The following is a 16,084-nucleotide window of genomic DNA, read 5'->3' on the forward strand; positions in this document are numbered from 1 at the left end:
AGAAAAGTAGTACAGTATAAAGTAGTATAAAATGGAAATATTTAAGTAAAGTACAAGTACCTCAAAATCATACCTAAGTACAGTACTTGCGTAAATGTACGTAGTTACTTTTCACCATCATTACTGTAAATATGTCATAGCAGAACAAGTTTGTGACTGTTACCAGAACAAAAAAAAAACCTGTTTTGCAGTACAAGCTGCATAGTCAGGAATGACAGTCCCTGTGTGTTGAACATTATGTAATTTGTCCCTGTGTCACATAGTTTTGTGTGTGGCCCCATCATTTGACTGTGGAAATTTTATTGCTTTATTTTGGCAGCGTTATACATGAAATTAATACTCAACATCTCGAATGTGTTCAGTGTGTGTGTGTGTGTGTGTGTGTGTGTAAGTTCTGCTACTCTGTGTTAGGGAACTTTGTAGATGTTACTGATTAACAGGTCTGTTTTTAATGGCGGTTTTTCAATGCACGCTTACTTTGCATACAATTTTGGCTATGAGTGTGTGTTTGTGTGTATCTGTGTATGTTTGCTTCAGTTTATAAGCACATCTGTGTTTGCTTGGCTGATATGCATTACACAGTATATCTTTTTTCACATAGATAGATAGATAGATAGATAGATAGATAGATAGATAGATAGATAGATAGATAGATAGATAGACAAAATATATCAGGTATTCTGAAAATATTTTCAGATTTATTTATTCATCTTAAAAAAAGATATTTTAACACAAATAGATCATGTTTAAACAACCTAATTTTGTTAAGAAGTCTATAAAATGATCTGATATCTGCTGAATATCTGCAATACAGAATCACAAAAAAACAGAAAACCACAACTTTTATTTTAAGAATGATGTAAGTTCTACTTATAAAGTAGATATTCTGTGACAACCTTCTAGATTTACATTATTTTTAATGCCAGCTGACTTTTCACACATTAGCTTGAATTTGCTTTCTCTCATAACTATCAACATTTCCTGTTCAGCCCTTATACCAACTCCAATATGGTTCTGTATCTACAGAAAGCTCTAACCTACAGCGTTTCATCTTCTGGCTTTTTAAATACTCAGTATTCATTTGTTTCTACATGCCGTAGAATTAGAATCAGCAGAACGGACATTAATGGGACAACCACAGCGATTTTCTCTGAATAGCCATTGTGCTTATTCTATTTCTATGCTTGTATACACTCTCCATCATGCTTACTACACTGCATTAGAGTCTCCTTGTAGGCCTCGCAGTGTTTTCTCATCGAACCGGTAAGTGAGCTTCCTCTTCACCTTCTGAATCTCGCCAGTGCGGGAGTAGTTCCTCAGCGCCCGTGCCATTTTCTGGTAGGTCATGGTCTTGCGATTACCCTTTCGCTGGCCCCACAGCTGCGCCAGGCGCTCCTTGTTTTGGGAGGAGAACTGGAACGTGCCGGCGGAAGACTGGACCCACCAGATGCAGCTCCGCATCGATGGCGTCTGGAGCATCTCGAACAGGAACTGGAACAACCGCTCCTTCCTCTTTCCTGCCAAGGAGGAAGGGGATATAAATATGACAATGACTCATACATGTGTGTATGTGTGAACATGCATTCCCCAACAGAGGGCTTTACACTAAATACATAGAAGTTTGGTGTGTAGATATGTCAAAATTTTGTCTTGTTGAGAGTTTTGGTGCACTTGGAGATGTGTGTGTATACCTGAAAGTGGGGCAAGAGGTAGGGAATCTCTGTCCTTCCTGCCTCCCCTGTCAGATGATGGTGACGGGGAATCTTGGTATTCCTGGTACTGGGAGCTACTGGACTGGGAGTCTGAGTCAATGTATGCAGGTGCCTCGTAGGAGTACGAAATGTGGTCCTGAAGCAAACACATATAAACCCATATTCATAATTCACAAATGTAACCATTCTCATAAATCATGAATAGAGTCAATCAAAAAGGCTAAATTCAGCATCAAAATATGAAATGTGTCACACAGTGATGTGTAGTTGTATTCAGCTATGAAAGAGGTAATTAAGCTTTAATTTACTAAGAGATTGAGGTCCTTGAACTCACCCATTGGTTGTCACGGCGAATAGGCCAGGCTGTAGCCAGGGCTTGCTCTTCATATTCCTCGTTTGGAGTGTGAGAGCCATAGTCCCACTCATATGGACGCTGACCTAACCAGCTATTCTCTATAGAGAAACAGGCAAAAGATATGGTCAGATAAAATATACAGAAATATATAAGCACTTACATCATCCAGTTAGCAACGCTGCCGCCCTCACACTAACCTATGATCCTGGTGCCCTGGTGAGAGTGTGTGTGCGTTTGTTGCCCCATCGTGGCTGGAGGTGACGCAGGTGTGTGCGCAGGCTGGACCTCCAGTGAGTGCTCCTGCAGGTACTCCTCGATGACCTCCAGGTCCACCTCAGGGCAGGAGGAGGGGGGAGCCACTCCGCTCCACGCCCCCCGGTCTCCACTCAGCCTGATGTCAGGCACATAAGCTATCTGACAGACACAGACCAGGACACCGGCTTTCAGAAATCATACACACTCTGGTTTTTACCTGTGCGAGGTTGTTGTGTGATGCTGACGGAGAGAAAACACTTTGCATGATGGGTGGCATTTACCTTGTGTCGGTCATAGCCTGAGGTGTTATTATTATCAGACCACACATCTGCTGTTTTTTTCATGAAAACACTATTGTACTGTGGTGCATCATACAGTGAATGATTTTGCTCTGGGAGCTGAAGATCATTCATCAATTTTAAATGAGCTGTGAATTGTCTATAAACCATGAATTCTACATAACATTAAACTGATCATTATTGTAATATGGTTAATTTTTAGCAAAGATTTGTCAAACTCCACTATACAGACAGGTGACACTAATGACATTCGCATTCAGCAGTGAAGTGTTTGATATTTATTCTGTTTGTATGACATTCTGTTTGTGCCTTGAAAATGAGCCAAGTGTGACCGTGTGTTTTAGTTTGACTGGCAAATTTATGCAAGTGTTTGTGCGTTCACCAGCACAGGTAACATTCAGGTAACAGTGATGTGTGGCTTAGCTGCTACTCTTACAAATAACCCTTTACCCTCAGCCAACATCCAGTTGTATAAATATAAACACTTTTCTTTGTCATTCATGGGCTGACTTTAAAAAACAAAACAAAAACAAACACACACTTTTTAAAATAAAATTATATCTGACTCACCATCTCCATATCTGCCAGCATACTAAAAGGACAATCTGGAAAGAGAAAAAACCTATGTGAGACACAAGAATCAAAGCTCAAAACTCACAACATAAACAGAGAAGTGAAAGAAGCTGTCACACATGCTTCTCTAACTTATCAGATGCTGATAGACAGTCATATGACAGCAAAAGACAAATAGACCAAGTCAGAACCTGACTGAACGAGCATAACGAAGAAGATATCTGTACCTTGTTAAGTCAGAGGTGTATTCCTGTGTCTGGTACAGTGAAGTAGTATCCTCAGGCAGTAGAGAGTGGAGACATGAGAATGTGAATGCTCACCTGAATGATGCTCCACCTGGACGTCACTTCTCTTATAAGTCTTTTGGCCAAGCCCCTTTGGCCAGGAGTGTTGTAAGAGTGGGAGTGGTATAAAAAATAAAGGGTTTTTTTTCTTGGCAGATTGTTTGTCTATTTTGTATAACAGTTAGACTTTCAGTGAGTGTTTTTAGCTTGTGAAGGTTTATTTCATGGAATCAAAACTTGTGGTGTATCTGTGGTTTCTTATCATTTTATTTCCCGCAGTAGAGGTACCATGAAAGATAATGATGTGGCTTTATGTTTTTGGCTTGACATCCTGGTGGAATCAAACATGACACACATTTGCAGAAAGACTGAACAATGCAGTGATAATTGAATCTAGGAAGTGGGGAAGGTAATGATATTATGGGAGAAATATGCAATACTACCTATATGTTTTGAAAAAAGATGGATGTAATAAAAACTTTTCCACACACTTGCTCACATATCCATTTTAATGTTAAAATGTAACTTTACCCATACCCACTGGCTGCACACTATTCAATAAGGAAATGTTCCAAGACCAAATGAGAACCATGTTTGTGACAGCTTTGGCCTTAAGGCGGTAACAATTTACTTTAACCCCCCATTCATCATCTATAAGCAATATATAAACATATAACAAATTGTTTATAACACATTATAATGTAGTTATAAGCAGACATAAGGACATTTGTTAATGTTAATGAACAGTATTTTCAACAATTATAACTTCTCCCATTAAGACATATTTTATACAATTACAACTGTGTTATAGTATATTGTCACTCATTATCTGTTTATATACAAGCATCCATTATATACTTAACCTCCTACAACAGTTAGTGGTAACAGTTTTCTTTTGTTTTTCTGGCTATAATGACAGTGTTATAGCAGGCTTATTGATCATCAACTCCGCTTGGCATGCCATATATGGCCTGGCTCATAGATAATCCACAACATTTCTAGAACATTGCTTTGGACAGTGGATTAACTAACTAGTTACTGAATAAAAGTCATATACGGTACCTCTCCTTCCCCTTTAAGAACCTTCCCAGGCTCAATTCTGTGAACATAATTGTAACTCTGATACTCAGTATTGTTTTAATTTGCTTCCTAAGGCTGCTACGTAGAAATTACATTGTTCTTCATAAACCATTGTGGCGACACATGATGTCATTCATAGTTCACTTTCAATGCTACACTGTGCGTTGCAAGTGAGCATGTTCCTTTTTGATGTTGTTACGTGTAATATTATTTCAGACGTGGATTCCAGTACGCTACTGGCAGTGCAACTTGTGTCTTTTTCAAAGGGTGTGTGTAGCAGAGGGATTTCCCCAAAACTTTCTAGGTCTGAGACACGCAGACTCTAATAGTGAAGTAGCAGACGTACTGGACTGTAATACAACAAACTTGTCCAGCTGATAGTAGGCTCAAAGAGCCTGCTGTATAAACAGAGACTATATGCTGTATGTCTGGGTTTGGAGTTAAATAAGACCGTTAACTAATTCTGAAACTTCTACCCCAATTCAGTGCCTCAGAACTCACAGTAAGGAGAGTGATTCAGTCAAGACATTACGACTGAATTGGAATCAAAGCCTGGTGGTGAAACGTTGTTGCTGGCAGAATTTTCTTTCCATTTAACCGCAACTCCTATTTCAACTATTTTCTCAGATTGGAGAGTATATTATTGTCAGTAAAACTGTGAAAGCTGATAGTCAGAACCGTCAGTTTCCTGTACACTGGTCCTACTCTGTTTGACCTGTTTTCACGTGACTTTCTTCAAACAGTCCAAAGACATGTAAAACGGGTCAACTGCAAACTCTTATTGTTGATGTATAAATGTGTTAATCCTCTGATAGACTTGTGACCTGTTTAAGGTGTTTCACTGCAATGCATGCTGGGATGAAGCATGTAAATGTTGACCGATACATTTAACATCAAGAAATGAAACAAAACAGCAATGAATAATGTTAAAAAAATGCCTTTGACACCGGTATTTATGACCTGATAAGCAGTGTCATATTAAGTCCAAGTGCAGTGCCAGTAGCCCGTGACCTTCTTGGACTGATGATATATGATGCGCATGTAATGGGACTTTCATAAAAACTCAAACAGTGCTTACAGGAAATGGCATCAGTAACTTTACAACTTGTCAAGGTTTAGTGTAGAAATTCATCACACTGAAATTTTACCACAAGCCCCTACACTGTAAACCTATCAGAGTACACAACGAAACAATTCAGGGTCATGGAAGGTCAATATGTCAAAGTGTATCAGCAATTACTTTATATGTTTTTTGTAACTTTTAAATATTGTGAATTTCTTTCTTTCTGGTTCTGGACAGTACTTATAAAAATGTGTACACATGTGAACATACTGTATATGCTTATGTGTAAAACTAAAAGATTCATTAAAACAGCGCAGCAGCTGAGCAAATAGTGCCAGTGATTTACCCCAGTGTGACAGGCTGACCATCTGGAATATTGCAGTCTTTATGAACCTCTGTCTCTGTCTCTCTCCCTCTCTCTGTCTCTCTCTCTCTCTCTCACACACACACACACACATACACCTGACACAAATGCAGATACACTCCCATACACTTACAGTATATGCACATGCATAAACTGCCTTGCACTGTGAAATGTTACTGCTCTTCATGTATGCACATTGCACAGTTTTGTTTACCCTGTGCATGTTTGCTCATGTGCAGGTACAAACAATTAGAACCTACTGTACACAAATATTTTGATTCTGATTTGATTGATAAATCTGATCATGGATTGATCGCTTCACACAAGTTGTTTTTTTTTTCACAGTGCGCTGTGGTTTTTAAAGCGAAGTCAGAAGCAGTCGGGAAACCTGTTCAGCAAGGTGGATAAATAGCTTCCCTGAAATATCAGGACAGTTTCCCGTACTTGATGCACATGTAATACACCCTTTTTAACCCTCAGGATGCTAACTGTATATGTAAAACAACAACCTGGAGCTTAATGCCCTTAAGATAGTGGAGATGGTTGTGGATTTCAGAAAGAACCCAGCCCCACCTGCCCCCATCACCCTGTGCGACTCCCCTGTCGACACTGTGGAGTCCTTCCTCTTCCTGGGCACCATCGTCACCCAGGACCTCAAGTGGGTTCATCAGGGTCAAAACATCACACTACAAAAATAGTTTATTTCCGTCTACAGCCAGCCTCATCAACAAGGCCTGGGACCCCCACTGACACTGACTCTCATACCCACCCAACCTCCCACTTATAGAACAATATACTCAACTTTTGCACATTCCCATGTAAATATTTTGCACATTTCACATCCCTGCACAAACTGTAATTTAAATATCTTACATATTCTTTATTATTTTCTGAGAATATTTATTTATTTTTTATATTCTTTAATATCTTATTGTCAATTTTATATTTTACATTTATGATTCTTGACCTGCAGGACTTGCTTTATATTTCTTATATTTCTACAATGTTTATTGTTTTGGCAATAAAGCTGATTCTGAAATGCCAATGCCATTGCCAATAAAAATGCAAATGCAAATGCCAACACCAACACCAATACCATTAGAATTACCAATGGCGGACACCCTGGTAGCTCACCTGGTAGAGGATGTACCATGTATCAAGGCTGAGTCCTTCCTGCAGCGACTCTCTCTACCCTCTGCCTTTCCTGTCTATCTTCAGCTGTCACTATCTAAATAAAGCAGAAATTCCTTAAAAAATAATCTTTAAAAAAAAAGAAGAAAGAAAGCCACATAGTGCAGTAAGTCAAGTCTCACAGCAGACAAGTTCAAATCAAGTCTTAAATCCAAATTAAAGCCATTACGTGTAGGATATCGGACAAGGCGACACTGAGTTGAATGGGCTGAAGGCAGAACACAGACTGCACAAATTTTCACCTGTATTGTCTAATTTTTCCACAAAAAACCCTGACCACTATCAGAATAATTTGAAAGATTAGAAAATATTAGAAAAATTCTACACATAGTGGCTTTAACTTAATTCAGACTTTAGTCCAAGTCTCAAGTCTACAGTTCTGGGTGTAAGACTTGACATGGCAGAATTTAGGTATAAAGCTAAAACACATATCTTTACATTAAGATTACAGATTAAAGAGGGTTTGTGTGGTTAAAGGAACAGTTTGACATTTTAGAAAATACGCTTATTCGCTTTCTTACTGAGAGTTAGATGAGAAGATCGATAACACTGTCATGTTTGTTAAATATAAGGCTACAGCCAGCAGTCGGTTAGCTTAGCTTTGCACAAAGACTGGAAACAGGGCGAAACAGCTAGCCTGGCTCTGTCCAAAGGCAACAAAAATCTGCCTACCAGCACTTCTAAAACTCACTAATTAATATGTTATATTGTATTTATTTAATCTGTACATATATTGTATTTATTTAATCTGTACAAAGCAGTGTAATAACAACACATTTTTTTACGGAAGGTTATGTACCAGACTATGTGCCAGACTATTTCTTGGCCGGGCGCAGTAACTTCCTGCAGTCGCTGCTAATTCTGAAACTTCTACACTAATTCAGTGCCTCAGTACTCACAGTAAGGATAGTGATTCAATCAAGAAATTATGACTGAATTGGAATCAAAGCCTGGAGATGAAGCTTTGTTGCTGGCAGAATTTACTTTCAATTTAACAGCAACTATTTCCACTATTTTCTCAGATTGGAGTGCATATTATTGTAACGACACTGTAAGGACAAGACTCCAGTCTTTGCACTAAGCTAGGCTAACTGTCTGCTCCCAGTAGCTTCACATTTATTGTACAAACATGAGAGTAGTATTGATCTTCTTATCTAACCATCGGCAAGAAAGAAAATAAGCGCATTTCCCAGTGTCAAACTATTTCATTAAAGTCGGGGAAGGGAAGCCCATCTCTATCCATAATGACGCATATAGGTAATAAAAACTGTGGCAGCAGTGGAAGTAGTGGATGTCAGAGGCAGACTTTATCATTATGCAATGATAGGCAACTGCCTGAGCCCCCAGAAATCCATCCCCAGTTGTAGTAGTGGCAGGGGTAGTTGCAGTACAGTAGAAGTAATAGTAGTTACAGTAGCACTAGTAGTATTTGTAGGAGTAGTGGTGCTAGTAGTGGAAGTAGACGTTGCAGTATAGTAACAGTAGTGGTTGAAGGAGCAGCAGTAGAAGTTATTGATTGTCAAAACATAAAGACACAAGAGCTTTATAAAAATAGCACTTGATAAACATGTTCGGAAAAACCCTGAGTGGAATGGTTGACGGTTAGGATTCCTATAACTCAGCTTGCACCTGGAGGATTTAGACAAGGTGATAAGGCCAGAGAGACACTGGACCCTTGCAGTTTGAAACACACAGAGTGAGGCAGGTAAAACCTGTGAAGTGTTGCTTTGCCAGAAAAAGTACTGTAGGTATTACACTTATCTGATCTGTTTTTTGGAACTGCCGTAAAAATGTTGTTAACCCTCTTTTTTTAAGAATGAGCGAGGAAGTCTGAGCTAAAAATAAGAGTTTGCTTCTAAAAATAAACTCAAGGTATTGAAGGGATTTACAGAGATTGATTTCAAGAAATGTGCAGGTATATGGGCCAAACAAACTCTCTTTCATACATGAAACACTACTACTACTACTGGAGTTACATAACAGCTACTACATACTATATATTACACTATTTCACTATATCAGTCTCTTTACAGAAATCAGTTTACAATACCTGACCAGGCCATGCAGAAGTGACCTCTGTTATTTTGTTGCAATTATTGTAAATTTTAATTACATTTGCATATTTCTTATGTTGCCGAGCATGTGCAACGGAGACTATGTGTATGTGTGTGTGAGTGTGTGTGTCTGTAAGAGAGAGTGAGAGAGATTTGAAAATGTGTCTGTCTATACTGTGTCTGAGTCACTTGTGATGTTTAACGGTCAAAGAATGGCAGGTGAACTGGATAACTGACTTGTGAATTCACACACACACACACACACACACACACACACACACACACACACACACACACACACACACACACACACACACACATGACCATTAGCCATTAGTGTGGGAGTTTGTGAAGCACATAAAAAAGGTTTGCACTAGGCTCATTAGTTACTGATGAGTAAGGGGCCACGTGTGTGTGTTTGTGTGTGTCTGTGTGAGTGTGTCCAGGTGTAGTGGGTTTACAGTTATAGCCAAACCCCCTAGATTGGTGAACATACGCAAATCACCTGTACACATGCAGGTTACTGGGAATTCCCCTAACGCCTAGACAAAAAGGTGTGTGTGCATGTTTGTGTGTGTGTCAAGTGATAAGTGATAAAGCCATAATCCAACACCAACATGCACTATATATGGTGGAGTGACTGAACTGAGTAATATGTTAAATATTCAGCAGCAAACATTGCACACATATTTAATTTAATTAAATTAAATTTTGGGGCACATGTGATTTCTGCATTACATGTTAAGTGTGTTACTCCAGTTAATCTATGTATTTGTATGGGACTGACGGTAGACCTGATGATGATTTTAATTATTTGTGAGGAGCAACAGTTTTTTAAAATTCTGTTTGATGTTCACACCCATGGGCAGGACCCCAGTAGGGGCCAAGTGAGTCAGGTGAACAATCTGGCAGGTGAGGAGGCAGTTGGACATGCTGTGGTGTTGGCATACGTACTGTGTATCGGAGACAATGGCAAGTATGCAAAACCTGAGGTTGACCCCCCAACATCACCACCTCTATATTGCTCTCACACACTTCTTTCTCTGTATTTACTCTCTTGACTCAATGCCAAAATATAACCTATATTTATTTAATTCATATTTTTGTTTCCAATTTTGGTTGTAATTTTCTCATTTTTTATACAATTACTTTAGTTTTATATTTATTATGCATTTGCAAGTGACAATTTATCATTTTTTTGACTGTGCATTACTTTCTACAGCTTTATTATTTATAAGATTTTCACCGTAATGTAAATAATATTAACAACCTTGCAGCGTACACATAAATACATGTCATTTGCATATGGTAACTAGCAGTGCAGCAGGCAATTGGTCCCTTTTCAGGAGAATAATATACATCACTCATATGGGAATGCTGGAGATAAGGAATGGGATTGGGAACTGGTGGGACTTTGCATTCCCACGGAAGATTGTTTGTGTCCTTCAGTAGGCAGTCCTACAATCTGTGGTCTCAATAAACACTCATAAACCACACAGACACAGACATGCACACAAACCAACCAGCCTTATCGGAATAACACATAAACTGGAGTGCGAAGACTGTACATAAATCATCTGTTTTCACAGCGAGATAAGCACAGAAAAAGAGAGCCAGAGTGAGAGAGTGAAATTGTATCTGAGCTCAGAGGATAAAATAAAACATCTCCATGAGATTTTCCATCTCGCTTCCAAAGAATACAATAAAGGGCCTGAGGGTCTTTGATGAGCTATTTTGAAACCAGTCCCTGTTGCACAGAGGAAAGCCCACACACGCCACACTCAGCAAAGCCATGCATATTTGTCTGTAAGCACAGCTTGACCAGATCATAGTGTATTCTCCTGCTGGAGGCCCACACCTCCACTCCACAGCTGTTGTCATGAAGGGAGGCTACATGAAAACAATAGCTGTCTTTTCTACCAACCTCCCACATCTGAACTTGTTGCCTCATTGGCAAAAAACTCACATGTAACATCTGTCTGTTGTCTTTACATGGTATATGAATCTTTTAGAAGTGGATGGTGCTTGATCTTCTTACGATGTTAATATTACAGAACAAAATGTTTTGCTGTCCTCTGCCCTTTGCTGTAGTAAATGATACTACTGAAACATGAAAACTATAATACCATGGTTTGCAACTGTGTGAGGTGGGACCAAGTCATTGTTTAAGTCACAAGTACATCTTGATCCACTCAAGTCCAAAGTCAATTCCCAACAGAGAAATACTGTAGTTAGTACAGTTTGATTGTTTGATTGATTTTGAATTTAACAATAAACAAGACTAAGAGTCTACAGCCATGCTAGCGCCTCTGTGAGGCTTACATAGGTACAGCAGCTAAATTCTAATGCTAACATGCTCACAGTGACAATGCTGACATACTGATGTTTAGCAGGTATAATGTTTACAATGTTACAAGTGGTTACAATTCATCCTGAGGAGGACAGAAAGGTGTGTACCAAATTTCATGACAATCCATCCAATAATTGTTGAGACAATTCTCTTAAAACCACAAATTTAACCATCATGGTGGTGCTAGAGAAAAGTCCAGGGGATCACCAAAGTCAGTAGGATTCATCTTCTGGGCACCATGAATGTATATACAACCTTTTATGGCAATCCATGCAATAGGTGTTGAGTTATTGCAGTCTGAACCATAGTAGTGGACCAATGGACCGACATTGCCATCCTGAGAGCCACACCGCTAATGTGGCTAAAAATCAAGTAGTACAAACATATGGAGGGATTTGCCTGATTCCTGGGAAAAAAAACATTGTCTATACAAAGGGCATCAAACCAAGCTATCATTCCACAATCAATAACTCTTTTGCCAGTGACACCTAAAAGAACTCCTACCATAAAGTTACAATCATTCCTTTAAAAGAACATTAAAGCAGGTGCTATACTGACCTGTGAATGTCTGCTTTGTCTTGAAATATACTACGAGATTCTTCCACTTTGGGCTTAGTGAGGATATCAAGTCTCTCAAGTCAAGTGTTCGCAATTAAAGTCAAGTTGAGTTGCAATTAGTTTATGCTTTTGCCAAACTGTGTCTTAAGCCCTCAAATTTACATCTTAAGTCTGACATAACTCCACATGTGATCTATGATGGTCTCAAGAGAAAAAAACAAACACAAATTCAATCTTGAGAAATAGTCATCAAAAAGGAAAGGAGAAATTCCAAAAGGGACATATCACAACAATGCTCTTCATAGTTTTATTTGATTAACATTGAATCAATGGAAACTACATCCAGTTGGTGGGGTTTCTGCTGTGATTTCTGCACCTTTAGGAGTGTCCTGTGGAGTCAGGATAACTGTCAGCATTTGTGTGCTGCACTTTATGGTTAGCCTGACTGCTTCAGAAAGAGTTTGCAATATCGTGGCAGGGGAAAGACTTCCTCTTTCCACAGACCACGTCATTGTCTGAGCGACTGTCACTTCTGCTTTGTCGAAATCTTCAAAAGCCAGAGTGCGGTCAGCAGAATGAATGACAAGGGCAGTTTGTGAATTGAGGCTCATGGGACTGTGAGTTTGTGGTGGTCAGTGGTTTGAGTATTTGTGCTGAAAGGGCAGTAACAGAATCATAGTGTCAAAGCTAGAAGAGTAACTACAGTGCTTGTAAAAAAGTATTGACCCCCCTTGAACTTTATCATGTTTTATTTGTTTACAACACTGAATCACAGTGGATGTAATTGTTATTTAGAATTATTGACTATTAATTAGGATGAAAAACTCCCTAATGTTGAAGAGAATACTTTTATTACGTAAAGAATACTTTTTTAAAAGCACATGTATTTATTGCAAAGTATGCTTGAAGTTTGACTGTCACAATTTCACAACACCTGCTGCAATCTGATAGACTGGAACTTGGAAGGGGCTCTCCGACTGCACAATAGACTTCAATCAACTTCTGTCTAAGATGCTTCCGAAGGAAAGACCCTGATCACACTGCATTTTAAAATGCCTCTTCAGCAGAAAGAGATTCAGGGTTAAGGTGAGGAGGATTCTGACCAGAGGAAAATCACAGATGCGAAGAACACTGACTAAAGGAAAAAGAGAGAGAAAGGACATTCTTTGTGAAGAAAGTGTGGACTCGGATGTGTTGCAATAGGCAACGAGAGAGAGACCACCTCTATAAAAAGCATTTCTACTCCTCTATTGTCTAACCTGTTATTGTGATAAACATCAGCAAGTTTTGTTTTGGCTACAGTAATAAATAGTATAACCTGACTGAATCTGAATTTTTGAGGCAGGTTCTGCTATAAAATAAAATAAAATAAATAATATGTATATATATATAACTTTGTCCTTCACCCTCAACGAGTGGTCTCATCCTTCGAGCTCGGGTCCTCTACCAGAGGCCTGGGAGCTTGAGGGTTCTGCACAGTATCTTTGCTGTTCCCAGTACTGCACTCTTCTGGACCGAGATGTCTGGTGTTCTTCCAGGGATCTGCTGTAGCCACTCCTCCAGTTTGGGGGTCACTGCCCCGAGTGCTCCGATGACCACGGCCACCACTGTTGCCTTCACCTTCCAGGCCTTCTCCAGCTCTTCTCTGAGCCCTTGGTACTTCTCTAATTTCTCATGTTCCTTTTTCCTGATGTTGCCATCACTTGGTATCGCCACGTCAACCACAACGGCTTTCTTCTGCTGTTTGTCAACCACCACGATGTCAGGCTGGTTCGCCATTACCATTCTGTCAGTCTGGATCTGGAAGTCCCACAGGATCTTGGCTCGGTCATTCTCTACCACCTTTGGAGGTGTTCCCCACTTTGACCTCGGGGTTTCCAGTCCATACTCAGTGCAGATGTTCCTGTACACTATGCCAGCTACTTGGTTATGGCGCTCCATGTATGCTTTTCCTGCCAGCATCTTACACCCTGCAGTTATGTGCTGGATTGTCTCAGGGGCCTCTTTGCACAGCCTACACCTTGGGTCTTGTCTGGTGTGGTAGATCTGGGCCTCTATTGCTCTGGTGCTCAGGGCCTGCTCCTGTGCAGCCATGATGAGTGCCTCTGTGCTGTCCTTCAATCCAGCCCGCTCTAGTCATTGGTAGGACTTCTTGATATCAGCCACTTCAGTTATGTTCCGGTGGTACATCCCGTGTAGGGGTTTGTCCTCCCATGATGGTCCTTCCTCCAGCACGTCTTCCTCTGTTCCCCATTGCCTGAGACATTCCCTGAGCACGTCATCTGTTGGGGCCTTATCTTGGATGTACTTGTGGATCTTGGATGTTTCATCCTGGATAGTGGCTCTCACACTCACTAGTCCACGGCCGCCTTCCTTACGGCTAGCGTACAGTCTCAGGGTGCAGGATTTGGGATGGAACCCTCCATACATGGTCTGTATCTCTTCCTTTGGCCACCTTATTATTCCCGCAGGGTATCTGATCACTGGCAGGGCGTAGCTGTTTATTGCCTGGGCCTTGTTCTAGCCATTGAGCTGACTTCTTAGGACTTGCCTTACTCGTTGGAGGTATTTGGCCGCTGCCGCCTTCCTTGTTGAGGTTGAGGTTGCCATTTGCCTGTGGTATTCCAAGGTACTTGTAACCGTCCTCAATGTCTGCTATTGTTCCTTCTGGGAGTGAGACCCCTTCTGTGTGGACTACCTTCCCTCTCTTTGTCACCATTCGACTGCACTTCTCAAGCCCGAATGACATCCCAATGTCAGAGCTGTAGATCCTGGTGGTGTGGATCAGTGAGTCGATGTCCCGCCGCTCTTAGCGTATAGCTTGATGTCATCCATGTAGAGGAGGTGACTGATGGTGGCCCTGCTCCTGAGTCGGTATCCATGGCCAGTCTTGTTGATTATTTGGCTGAGGGGTTCAGTCCTATGCAGAACAGCAGTGGGGACAGAGCATCTCCTTGGTATATGCCACATTTGATGGATACTTGTGCAAGTGGCTTGCCATTGGCCTCAAGGGTGGTTTTCCACAGCCTCATCGAGTTCGCAATGAAGTCTCTTAGAGTCCTGTTGATGTTGTACATCTCTAAGCATTCAGTGATCCATGTGTGCGACATTGAGTCATATGCTTTCTTGTAATCAATCCAGGCAGTGCACAGGTTGGTGTGTCGGGCTCTGTAGTCTTGGGTGACTGTTCTGTCAACCAGGAGTTGGTGTTTGGCTCCTCTGGTTCCTCTGCCAATGCCCTTCTGCGCTTTGCTCATGTATTGATCCATGTGTCCACTTATCTTAGCCGCGATGATGCCTGACATGAGCTTCCATGTTGTGGAGAGGCAGGTTATTGGCCGATAGTTGGATGGGACTGTACCCTTTGCGGGATCCTTCAGGATCAGGATTGTGCGCCCTTCGGTAAGCCATTCAGGGTGCGTCCCATCTCTTAGCAGCTGGTTCATTTGTGCTGCTAGGCGCTCATGGAGTGCAGTGAGCTTCTTTAGCCAGTAGGTGTGGATCCTTTCAGGGCCCGGTGCTGTCCAGTTCTTCATACCTGAGACTCTTTTTTGGATGTCTGCCGCTGTGATGGTGACTGGATTCTGTTCAGGGAGGTTGCTGTGGTCCTTTCTCAGGGCGGCCAGCCACTGTGCATTGCTGTTGTGTGATGCCTCCCTTTCCCATATACTTTTCCAGTACTGTTCCGTTTCCAGCCTTGGTGGGTCTGCTCTACTGTTATTACCCTGCCATTGAGCGTACACTTTCGCAGGTTGAGTTGCGAACAGCCGGTTTATTCTTCTGGCTTCATTATCTCTCGTGTATCTCTTTAGTTTGTTTGGCAGTTTCGAGTGCTTCAGGTATGGGCATCTGGTTGTACTCTGGCATGTTTGGCAGTTTCGAGTGCTTCAGGTATGGGCATCTGGTTGTACTCCGGCATGTATTGTATATATATATATATATATAT

General features: G+C 40.8%; 1 protein-coding gene across 2 annotated transcripts; it reads right to left on the reverse strand.

The window, feature by feature from the left end:
- Positions 1–677: 677 nt before the first annotated feature.
- Positions 678–6,155, reverse strand: LOC122882430 (transcription factor Spi-B). 2 transcript variants are annotated; one of them, XM_044209784.1, is made up of 6 exons: positions 3,422–6,155; positions 3,192–3,226; positions 2,265–2,481; positions 2,047–2,165; positions 1,692–1,848; positions 678–1,517 (listed from the first exon to the last, which is right to left on the reverse strand). In XM_044209784.1, the coding sequence occupies exons 2-6, from the start codon at positions 3,210–3,212 to the stop codon at positions 1,210–1,212; spliced, it is 822 nt and encodes a 273-aa protein (XP_044065719.1). In that variant the 5' UTR covers positions 3,213–3,226; positions 3,422–6,155; the 3' UTR covers positions 678–1,209. The 2 variants fall into 2 exon arrangements, with proteins under 2 accessions (XP_044065719.1, XP_044065720.1); XM_044209785.1 differs by lacking the exon at positions 3,422–6,155 and having other exon boundaries at positions 3,192–3,412.
- Positions 6,156–16,084: the final 9,929 nt, after the last annotated feature.

This window comes from Siniperca chuatsi, linkage group LG10, assembly GCF_020085105.1.
Source record: "Siniperca chuatsi isolate FFG_IHB_CAS linkage group LG10, ASM2008510v1, whole genome shotgun sequence".
Taxonomy (NCBI): domain Eukaryota; kingdom Metazoa; phylum Chordata; class Actinopteri; order Centrarchiformes; family Sinipercidae; genus Siniperca; species Siniperca chuatsi.

Excerpts from the sequence above, each read along its gene's own strand:
- LOC122882430 (XM_044209784.1), bottom strand. The coding sequence starts at position 3,212 with ATGCTGGCAGATATGGAGATG. Across the intron at positions 1,849-2,046 it reads TTCGCCGTGACAACCAATGG|GACCACATTTCGTACTCCTA; the intron begins GTGAGTTCAAGG and ends TGTTTGCTTCAG. Across the intron at positions 1,518-1,691 it reads ACCTCTTGCCCCACTTTCAG|GAAAGAGGAAGGAGCGGTTG; the intron begins GTATACACACAC and ends CCTCCTTGGCAG.